We start from the raw sequence: 12,202 nt of genomic DNA on the forward strand, positions 1-12,202 counted from the left end.
GCCCTCAATTCCCTTGAGCCCTCAATTGGGGCTCAAGCCCCAATTCCCAGAGTTGAGCCACATTACAGACCCAGAACCCTTTAAATGAAGGAGAGGATGGGTCCCCTCCAGGAATGAACTGGTATGTAAAGCATGTCTGGCCATTTCTCCTTCTAAGCAAACTTCCAAGAGAATAACCTAATGCACTGCTCGAAATTCTATCCATTGGGAGCATTTTCTTTCACACTGTCCTTCAGGGGTGTTCCAGAAAGGGGTTATAGTGCTGCTGCCACTGACTTTCTTTTCAAAGAGATACAAACTTCCAGTTATAAGATGAGTAAATTCTGAGTATCTAATACTCACCATGATGATCATAGTTAACAATACTGGATTAAAAACTGGAAAGTTGCTAAGGGAGTACATTTAAAAGTTCTCCCAACACACAAAAAAATAACTATTTCTGTGAAGTGACGAATATGCTAACTAACCATATCGTGGTAATTATTTCACAAAGTTGTATATGTGTATCAAATCTTCCCATTGTATCTTAAACTTACACAATGTTATATGTCAATTGTATCTCAAAAAAGCTGGGGGCGAGGGGAGCCAACAAGGGAGAAACAGACATGAAGGATACAGGAAAGAAATTGCAGGACCTTTATCTGGGCTTTTGGGTTCCAAATCTCTTTATTTGATTCTGTAGTTTGAATCAATAAATTTCCTATTATGCTTTAATTCAGTCTTATCTGAGTTTCTGTGAGACTTGAGTACTGACTATAATCCACACAGTAAAATTTCATAAATTCAACAACAACAAAAAATCCTAGGTATACAGCTTCAGAAATACAAAAGTATATTCACCAGCACATAGAAGCCAGGAATACAGCTAAAGAAAAATTCAACATTACTAGTGTTTGCACCAGGAATATAATTTAATTTTAGGGAATTTATTGATGTAACCCAGCACATCAATTGGTTAAGGGGAAAAAACTACTTATAAAATGTTAAATTTATTAAAAATTTTAAATCTGTTCTTTTTTATTCATATTAGTTAGAATCAAAAGGATACTCCATTAAATGAAAACTACTATCTACACCAAGCCAATAGCTAAAATCATATATAACCTTGGAAAGCTAGATGCATTCTCAGTCAAGTTATAAAATCAATAAGAAAAACACACTAATTTTTAGAAAAAGAACATCAGCAAAAAAACTCACAAAGGAAGGAATAAATACATAGGACCAAAAATACCAACATCACTAATAATCAAAAAAGAGTAAAATAAAAAGCTTTAAAACAATAGAAGTTAATCTTGACTATAATATGCAGAATTAAAACACTTATTGGAAACTGTTAGAAGATAAACAAGTAAAAACTTTTCTAAAGAGAAATTTGGCAAAACTGTATCTAAAACCTTAAAAGTATGTACACCATGATAGTAGTTTAACCTCAGAAGACAATCAGGATATTCCGAAATTTTTATTCATGAAAGCCATGTCCCTCAGCATTGTTTATAATAACTGAAGCAGTCGAGTTTATGTAGTGGCAAGGACAGGCACAAAAATATAAGGGTCTTTTTCTAAGTAGGGGACAGAATTGGAACTGAAAACTTGGTATCAATTGAGGTAACTTAAGAGTCCACCTATCTTTTCCTGTGTCATAAAATCAGTCAAATGTGTTCTCTCTTCCTCCCCTATTCACCTCTGAGGTGGTTTCTTCAACTTGCTCAACAATCCTGTTCCTTTATATCTCTTGTAAATGGCTGAAGCTTGCCATAATCCTTCTAGCCCTGCTCCTAATTCATGACATCCCTCAAAGAGTTCTTACAGTTTCTGCCTTAGTCTTAATTACCTTTCTTTAATTACATATTAAAAAAAAAAAAAAAAGGAGCTTGGCCTAGCTCATCCTCTCATATGGAACCACTGGCATTAAGTCAGGGGCTGGCTAACTCTTGGCTCTTATCTGATCTAAATGGCTATGGTCAGGATAGCAGGGATCCTGGGCAGGATAAGCACTATGACATTTCTAGTACAGAGACACAAACGAACGTATACACACACACACACACACACACACCCCCAAAACCCTGGAAATCACCTAAGTGTCACGATAATGGCAGACTGGCTAATAAATTATAGTACATTGATAGGGGAGAGAAATATGCACAGAATACTGTAACATAGAAACCATAGGTTATAATGTATGACCTCTAATGACGACATCTTGATAGAAATATAGCTATTCTTAATTTTGTTCTTAGAGGCTTTGTATTTTCCAAAATCTCTATAATAAATATAGATTTATAATCAGAAAAGAAATCCACTTAGCTTAGTATAATAAGTTCTTAAAATTTTACTTTGTAAACAAAAACATTTTAATTACCTTTCCAACATCACATCTTGTGCCTTCATTCACCATCCCAGGATCTGGAACATCTGATCCTAGCTGAAAATCCACACCCCAACATTTGGTGCCTCCACTGGGAGTCTGAATAATAGCAGGCACAATTCCAAATACCGGCATTTCTTGTACATTCTCACATTGAAGCTTTCCACACAAAGCATTCCTATAAAGAGAGAAAAGTAATGCAAACATAAAATGCACCCGGTGTAGATACAAAAGAAAAATTATACATTTCTATGCAGACAAGAGAGTTTACTGCCATTTAGCTGAAGGGAGTCTCAACAAAGAAGACACATGAGAACAACAGAGATGAAAGTAGGGCAGGGAAGAGAAGAAAAGGGGTAAGTGGATGCTAAGGTGCAAATCAGTAAGGAACCGGGTGGTGCTGGTGCTCCTTTCTTTCCCACACCTAATCCCTCTTCACTACCATGTCTAGGGATCAAAAAAGTCAAACTAGTAAGGTTTTTTAATAAATATAACTTTAAGAATGCTATTACCCAGAAAATAATAGAACTATACCAAAAATCAACTGTGTCTTCTAACAGAATTATGGTAAGCAGAAAGTTCGATTCTGTAATGTAAAATAACTAAGAAAGGACTCCAACCTTCTTGGCTTAGCTAACTCTTAGTTACTTAAAGACTCAATTCATAACTCAATTCACCAAGGCTGTGTCCGTCAAATCCCCTTCCTACATCCTTTCATAACACAGTAAGTACTTAACACCAACTCTTATGATGCTGTATTGAAATTTCCTAATTACTTGATTATCTTCTGATCTAAGCACCTATCCTATCCTTCAATCTCCTCTATAATATCACTACCAAGTTATTATAGTATATTGTTTTCCAACTCCTCTAACTCAACCACCTCCTAAAAATTCCCCTTCTAGCTAGCATAATATTCTTTTACTTCTTGAGTTAAAAACCTATCTCCCTATAACTTTTCCTCATTGGTCCCACATCTTCCACATGAAACCACACAAGTAACATCTTTTCTTTCTTGCACATGACAGCTATTTTAGGACAATTATCATGTAGTTCCTAAATACTTCACCAGAGCTATACCCTACAATCATTTCTCATGCAACAAGGAAACTCCCCTCTAAATATGATCCAGATTGTTTCATTGCCTCTTGAAGCATAGTGCTCAAAGTGGAGCATGAAATTTTGGTTATAGCCTGACAAGCAAAGAACACAGCAGAGCTACATTTCCTTTATTCTAGATACTGTACTTCTATTAAGCCCAAGATTATAGAAACTTTTATGGTAAGTTACATCAATATGTAACTACAGCACATTATTGATGCCCTTGAACTTATCATTAGTTAAAAACCTCCATTTACTTTTTGTATAAGCTACTATTAAGTCTCCTGTTCCTTCTATCCTGTACTCAAGACTTAGTCATTTTGTCCCAAATGTGCATTTATTCTTATGTCGCCATTTATTCACTAGGTAACCTGAGTAAAGTGCTTAATTAAACTTCCTAAGTTTTAGTTTCTTCATCTGAAAAACAAGAGATAAATAACAATGCCTGTCTCACATATTTGGTTGAAATAAGATATGAAAACCTCTAAAACAAAGCATAGCATAAAGCAGATCTCAGTTAACATCTGTTGGAGTCCACCAAATATCATATAGTGGAAATGAATACATGATTTATAAAACAATATAAATTATACTATGCAATTCGTATATGTATATGGGAGTTTCTGAGTACACATATGTATTTGTGTGTATATCCATACATATGATGCACATATACGTTTATAAATGTATATACACATGAGAAAGAAATACAACACAAATTTAACAAAGTATCTCTGGATGGTAGGGCCATATGTGATCACTTTCCTTACACTTTTCTAGATTTTAGACATTTTCTGTGATGAGGATGATTGTAAAGATAGTGATGAGGACAGTGATGATGAGGATGAGTCCTACAATGAACTCTTCTTAATACTAACATCCATCAACTCATTCAGTCTTCGAAACGACACTTGGAAATAGGTGTCACTATTATCTCCATTTTACAGAAGAGAAAAATGAGGTACACAACTGAAGCCACTTGCCCAAAGTCTCAGAGATCTTAAGTGGTTACAAGAGCATTCAAACTCAGAGAGTGTAACTTCAAATGTGTATTCCTAATGACTATATTACATTATCCTTATTAGATATTCTTATAAAACAATTATAAAATGTTTCCAAATCAGCTACACAGTAATTTGTAAGTTTCATAAGTGTAGTTTCTATATTTTCATCAGGATATTCATAAAATTATGGAAACAAAACCAGGTTAAAGACAAGGATAAGGAATGTCTAGCAAATTCTCTCCAAGTCAGCATAATCCACTTATCCCAATGTTTTATCTCAGTTCATTCAATCAGTTATACTGATTTTTCCACCCATTATCTATAACATCTGTCCCTTCATTCATTCAACAAATAGTTGAATGTGTTATTGGACTTTACAGTTTAGTGATGAAGGGTGATAACCAACTAGTCATTAGGAAATGATACTGTGAAAGACACTACAAAAAATATCCCAAAGATAAAGAAGAAAATTTGATAATAATAAAATTGTCCATTCATCAGGAAGACATAACATTCCTAAATGTACATGCACCTAATAACATATGCACCTAAGAACACAAATTCAAAACATATACAGCAAAACTGTATAGAACTAAAAGGCAAAATAAAAACTTCATAATCACAGCTGAAGATTTTAACACACCTCTCTTAGACATTGAAGGACAAACAGATAAAACACACACACACACACACCCAAAAGACATAGGAAATTTGAATAAGACCATTAATTAAATTGACACATCTAACAACTGCAGACTACACTTTTTCTCAATTGCACGTGGAACATTCACCAAAATAGACTGTATGCTGGGCAACAATTTCTATCTCAATAAATTGCAAAGAACTTAAACCATACACAGCATATTCTCAATGGAATTAAACTAGAAATCAATAACAAACAGACAGCCAGAATGTTCCCATATATTTGAAAATTAGCAATACACTTTGAATAACCTATGAATCAAAGGAGAAATCACAATGTACATTAGAAATATTATGAATAAGGGAAACACAACATAAAAATATTCAATGAAAAAGAAGCATACAACTTTTTAACCAGTTCATTTTTCCTTCAACCTTCAACTTGCTACTTTTCTCACTTTGATTTAGACTAATTATGTTAGTCAACATGGGTTTAGTCTCCCCAAACTGTAGGACAGACTCCTCCTTGGTCTCTTCTAAACACCATAAAAGAATTATGACAATACTATGCCTAGAACTGGTTTTATATCTGGTCTTCCTTTTATCTGGAAAATTACACATTAAATTATCTATCTTATTCTAAGGCAATATAATTATCAAATAATTGTTCTTACTAAGGCAGTGGTTTGGATATAAAATATTCTCATGGAATTTGAATATACTAAAAACTTATAAGAATAATAGTTTGACTTCCCCAGAAAAACAGTGCTATATAAATGCAAGAGAACTTACATCTACAACTACTTTTGAAACTATACAAGATAGTCAGAACAGTTATGTTCATATCCCCTTTTGAAATACTTTCTTGTTGTTGTTGTTTTTTAACTTCCCTCGATCTACTCTGTTCTATATAGCCTCAAGAAAGGTATTGAGAACATCAATATCTGAGGTATCTGAGGAAGTCTTCCTCAGAGAAGTCATACTTGAACTGAGATCTGGAGGAGAGAGAAGAGCGGGCCAGGCAGAAGGAACAGCATGTGCCTAGGCCCTGTGGCAGAAGGGCCACAGGTAGGCCAGTATAACTGAAGCACTCAGTGGCTGGATAGCGAGAGATGAACCTACAAGTAAACACATTAAAGGAGCATCCAGAAACACACACAAAAAAAAAATACTACAAGAACATTCTATAGAAAAGCTAAGGAAAGAGGTTTCTTCAAGGAGAAAATGGTCAACATAGTTGAACGCTACTAAGAGGACAAGTATCATGAAGACCTAAAAATGTCTGTTGGATTTAGCGACACGGAGGTCATTATTGTTATTTCTTAGTAAGCACTGTTTCACAATAATACTTAGTAAGCATTGTTGCTTAGCTTAACTGGTAGAGTAGAAGGTGGAGTGGGAAGAAGAGATGCACAGCATTATAGAATTATTCCAATTATGTAGGATGACAGTGTGTGAATGTATAGTGCACAGAAATTTTAAAAAGACACTGAAATTAGTAAATATATATGGATTGAGATTATGAATGACTTTCTTCTCATTTATAATTTTTAATATTATTAATTTTGTACAAGCAAATGTTTCAGAAAAAAGTTTTAATTTGTCTCTTTTAATTATATAGAGCTAGAAGAAATTAATGAAGTCCAGAAATAATTCTATACCTTTATGGATTTAACAGCATAATGTTTTAATGAGAGGAAGGAAAAAGCGATAGAGTGTTTATTTGGGGATGACTTATTTTACTGTTCTATTCAGTCTCTCTGAAGACTTTTGTTGCAAAACTGTAACTGAAAATTATTTAAGGGAAAGTCAGCAATCACAAGGAGTTATAAAAGATACTAGAGATGACATCGTACAATCTTTCATATTCCTTTATAACCTCACCAGCACTTACCCAGCGGCACACTTCTTGTATTCATTGCCAGAGAAACCACAATTGCCAAATCTGTCACCTTTAGAATTCACATCAATGAAACAATCTCTTGGAGCAGCCTTGGCTTCTGTAACATCAAAAATCAAAAAAAAAAAAAAAAAAAAAATTACAGCAATTTAATTCAGAAATAAAAGCAGTCCCTATGACAGTCCATATACCCAGATGAACTATCTCAACACCTCTGAAAAAGTTTCAGGCCTTATAAATAAAACATTTTTGTTCTACATTTTATACTTAAGAACCAACTGCAAAAATGAAGCTTAGATTGTACTTAAAAGTTAGCCTACACTCAAACACTCATAGAAATGTCATTAATCAAGATGAAACTATAAATTAAAACCAATAGTCACTGTCACTGCTCTCAAACACGTATCTACTGCACCTCTCGTTAGGTCAGGCCAGGAAGGGTTGGTGAAAACATTGCCAGCTACTATTATTTGGTTTTTTATTTATCATGTATGAATGCTTAATTTAGGTATTCTTACTAATTAGATAGACTGACAAACAGCCATGATAGCTGATAAAGTATCAATCCATTCTTGCTTTCTTCTATTTTATACAGGTATTACTTACTGTTCACTTTTTTCTACTTAATTATACATTCCTAAAAATACTTTATTTGGAAATATTTTTAAGCCAAAATGCCTGTGCTTTCTATTTAATATAGGAAATTCACTTCCCAATCTTACATATCTGATATCCTGTTGTTTAATTTAAAAGAAAGTGGATATGGGGTGAAAGGACTTAGAGCAAAAAGATACAGAGGATCAAGTAATACGAAAAATGAACATTTCAGATAGTCTTCAAAGAAAAAAAGTAACTGTGGTTCCTTTAGTCCTAGACTTTTTTGCAGGCCTCTCTTTGGTAAATAATAGTATTTACTTCATTAAAATGCCTATCTGTAACCACTTTTTCAGTCTGGAATAACCTGACTATTCCTGCAAAATATATCAGAAGTTGACAGGTATCTACCACTCTATCCCATAGCCTGACTAACATAAATTAGTGCCATTTAAGTCTTAGTCTTCTCTCCTCCTGCCTTTCTTACCCACCATAAGGTAAGGAGTACAACAGAGATTAAAGACAACAGAAGTCTGGCCAAAATCAACAACTCTAGCTTCGAAGAAATAAATCCAGCTTTTTTGTCAAACTAATGAGTGTAATGAGATTGGCTGATTGCTCCTGATAATACTAGACAAGATAGTGAGGAAAAAGGCTGAGCTGAAGTATGTGAGGTATGCAGCTCAATCACTGCATCAGTAACCTGAAAGCTTCCATGTGTGACCTGAAAAGACCTCTATCTCCTGTTAATAACAGGGCTGAGATTGCTAAAAATCAAACCCAGAATCATTCTCCAAGTAGCTGAATTACAACCCAAGATAAACTCCCAGCCTCATAGTATGAGAATTGTTAAGGTGAGGGCATTGATTATGAATGAATGAGATCCTAAAAAGTTGGAATGGGGATGTATGGGAAGACCCTGATGAAGGTGGGGACACTGAGCCCCTAAATTATGATGCATCTTCTTTGTCAGAGGAAGCAGCCTCTCCACTCCCATCTAAAGGGATTAAGCCTGCATTGCCTGAGGAAATTATAGTGGCATCCCTGAGGAAGTTACCATGCAAGACAATGCTGAGCGGCCTCAGTACTCACCGCTACCACCCCTCTTTGCATTAGACCTATAAGTGTGGCCCATGAGAAGGTGTGCTGCACACCAATAGAACCACTTGTATTTTCAAATTTATACACAGAAAACCTAGAGAACACATGGGAGAATGGATATTAAAGGTGTGGGATAATGGTAGAAGAAATATCAAGTTGAATCATGTCAAATGTATTGATATGAGCAGAGATTTTGCATTTAATGTTGTACCAAGGGGAGTTAGACAGGGCTGTAACAGTGTGTGTGGCTGGTGTGCTGAAACATGGACCAACGAGCAGCTCACGGTGAGCAAGATGGAAATGCTGGACCTGCCTTGGTTTAATATAAAAAAGAGATCCATGAACTCACAGAGATTGTTAATGTTTTAATGCTAGAGTGGGTCTGCCATTTCAGACCTACTCACTCACTCTGGGAGGGTCCAGAAGACACACTTTTCATCATGATGAGAAATAACTTTGTGAGGGAAGCCCCAGTATACCTAAATAGCTCCGTGATTGCTCTTCTCTGTAAGCCACTTTACATTGAGAACTAAGGTAACTAAATTGGGAAACCTAAATGCAACGGGAATAACTGGATCCCCAGTGGCAGGGACCAAGTAAGTGCGAAGGCACTCAGCTGCAAAGGCAAGGTGGCCATGTTTACCCTAATGGAGAACAAAGCCAAGTCTGACTTGCACAGGCCTATGGCACTGGTTAGTTGATCATGGCGTTCCTAGATGTGAAAAGATAGGAAGCCTGCAGAGTCTTACTATATCTGTATAAGCAGAAAAGTTCTATGTCAAGTGAACAAAAGTCTAACTTGAATCAAAAAAATTGAGTCATAACCCTTCAATCAATTCCCAGACTTGAGTCATATTATAGACCCAGAACTCCTTAAATGAAGTAGAGGACCCTAATACACTGCCAAAAATGTATAGTTAATTTTTCTCACCTCCTTCCCCAACAGGATGTATGGCCTTTTACGTTGGGTAACTGCATTATGGAAAGGAAATAGTAAGAACTTTCAGGGACTACTGGACACTGGCTCTGAATTGACACTAATTCTGAGGAACCCAAATGTCATTGTAGTCTACCAGTCAGATTAGGGACTTCCGGAAGTAGGTGACCAAAGGACTTTTACCTCAGATCTGTCTCCCAGTGGGCCCAAAGGTTCCCCAAGCCCTTCCTGTGGTTATTTCCCCAGTTCTAGAATGGATAATTGAAATAGACATAATAGCAGCTAGCAGAATCCCCAGCTTGGTTCCCTGACCTGTGCAGTGACAGCAATTATGATGGGAAAGGCCAAGTGGAAGCCACTGGAACTCCCTCTACACAGATGAAAATAGTAAATCAAAGGTAGTACCACAATCACGGAAAAATTGCAGAGATCATTATCACTATCAAGGACATGAAAGATGCAGGGGTGGTAATTCCCACCACATTCCAATTCAACTTGTCTGTTTGGCCTGTGCAAAAGACAAATGGATCTTGGAGAATGACCGTGGATTATCAGGAGCTTAGCCAGTGGTAACTGTCATTGCAGCTGCTGTGGCAATTTGGTTTCATTGTTTAAGCAAATTAACATATCTCCTGATACCTGGTATGCAGCTATTGAACTGGCAAATGCTTTTTTCTCCATATTGGTCAATAAGGACCACCAGAAGCAGTTTGTTAACAACTAGAGGGCCAGCAATACACCTTTGATGTCTTCTCTCAGGGGTAAGGCAACTTTCCAGCCCTGTGTTACAATTTAGTTTGCAGGGACCTTAATCGTCTTTCCCTTCTCCAAGATATCACAAGATATCTCTTTATGGGCAAAACACATGAAGATATTTGTATCCCATGTGACCGCTCACCATAAGGTAACCTCGCAGGCAAGGACTTTATATAGTAAAGTGGATTAGGATGATTATCCCATCCGTTCTGTGGATACCAGTCACCTCCTTCCCTAGTCATCACTGTCACAGCCCAGTGAGGTCATAAGCAAGGGGCCATGGTGCCAAGGATGGAGGTCATGCATGTCCTCAGCAACACGGACTTCCACTCACCAAAGCAACCTGGTTGTGGCTGCTGCTGAATGCCCAAACGCCCGCAGCAGAGACCAACACTGAGTGCCCAATATGGCTCCTCGTGACAGGTTTATTAGATTGAACCCCTTCTATCATGGTAGGAGCAGTTTTGTTCTTACTGGAACAGACACTCTAAATAAGAATTGCCTTCCCTGCTTGCAATGCTTCTGCCAAAACAACCATCCATGGATTGACAAAATGTCTTATCCACCATCACGGTATTGCACACAGATTTGCTTCTCATCAAAGAACTCACTTCACAACAAATTCAGTATAGCAATGGGCCCATGATCATGGAATTCACTAGTCTTACCACATTCCCCACCATCCTGCTATGGCTGGTTTTATGGAATGGTGGGAAAGCCTTTTGAAGACTCAGTTACAGTGCCAGCTAGTGGCAAGAGGTTGCAGGAAGGGGCAAGGTTCTCCAGAAGGCTGTGTAGGCTCTGAATCAGCATCTGGTACATGGTGCTGTTCCTGACGTAGCCAGTAATCATGGGACCAGGAATCAAGGTGTAGAAGTGGGAGTGGCACCACTTCCTATTTCTCCTAGTGACCCGCTAGCAAGATTTTTGCTTCCTGTTCCCACGACCTTATGCTCTGCTGTCCTAGTTCCAAAGGGAGGGAAGCTTCCAACAGGAGACACAAGAATGATTTCACTGATTTGGAAGTTACGACTGCCATCCAGCCACTTTAGACTCTTCATGCCTCTAAATGAACAGGAACAGAAGGGAGTTAACTATGCTGGCTGGGGTGACTGATCCTGATTACCAGGGGGAAATTGGATTACTATTCCACAATGGAGGTAAGAAAGATGACATCCACTACAAAAGATCCCTTAAGATGTTTTCTTAGTATTACCATGCCCTGTGATTAAGGTCAATGGGAAACTGCAATAACCCAATTCAGACAGGGTTTGCGTTCATTCACTACCCTAATGCGCTCATGGAAACTGACCTCTGGTCTCCCATGGATTCCACTAGGAGTAACCTGAGCCCTTACGGGGTCAGCTCTTCCTCCTCCTTGACTAACTTGGATATTGACCTGGGTCAGTGTTGGCCCAGAGAATATCATGAGTTTGGCTAGCAGCTTGCAGAGCCTCCAGGAATGAAAGTTTGGGTCACCCCACCAGGTAAAGGACCATGACCAGGGGGATGCTTGCTGAAAGCAAAGGATGTATGGACTCGATAATGAAGAAAGTTATTGAAAATACCAGCTGTGACTACATGACCAGTAACAGAAATGAGGACTTTAATTGCCATAAGTATCTTTTTTGGTTATATTTGTGAACATATATATAATATCTTTGTGGTTTTTTTGCTCTTATGTCCTTATTGTGTAATATAAGATGTACCTAGTTTATATGATAGTATAAGCATTGCTAATTTTACATCTTACTGTTTAAGTTAGGGGTTATCAAGAAGAAGATTAAACATCACTCAAG

General features: G+C 37.1%; 1 protein-coding gene across 1 annotated transcript in view; it reads right to left on the reverse strand.

The window, feature by feature from the left end:
* Positions 1 to 12,202, reverse strand: part of ADAM9 (ADAM metallopeptidase domain 9) — a 98,088-nt gene that overhangs the window by 30,365 nt on the left and 55,521 nt on the right. Inside the window, exons 15-16 of the mRNA XM_019748146.2 lie at positions 7,010 to 7,115; positions 2,363 to 2,546 (exon numbers count right to left, since the gene is read on the reverse strand). Of these exons, the coding sequence (XP_019603705.2) occupies positions 2,363 to 2,546; positions 7,010 to 7,115 (290 nt within the window). The remainder of the gene's footprint in view (positions 1 to 2,362; positions 2,547 to 7,009; positions 7,116 to 12,202) is intronic.

Source organism: Rhinolophus sinicus, linkage group LG04 (assembly GCF_036562045.2).
Source record: "Rhinolophus sinicus isolate RSC01 linkage group LG04, ASM3656204v1, whole genome shotgun sequence".
Lineage (NCBI taxonomy): Eukaryota > Metazoa > Chordata > Mammalia > Chiroptera > Rhinolophidae > Rhinolophus > Rhinolophus sinicus.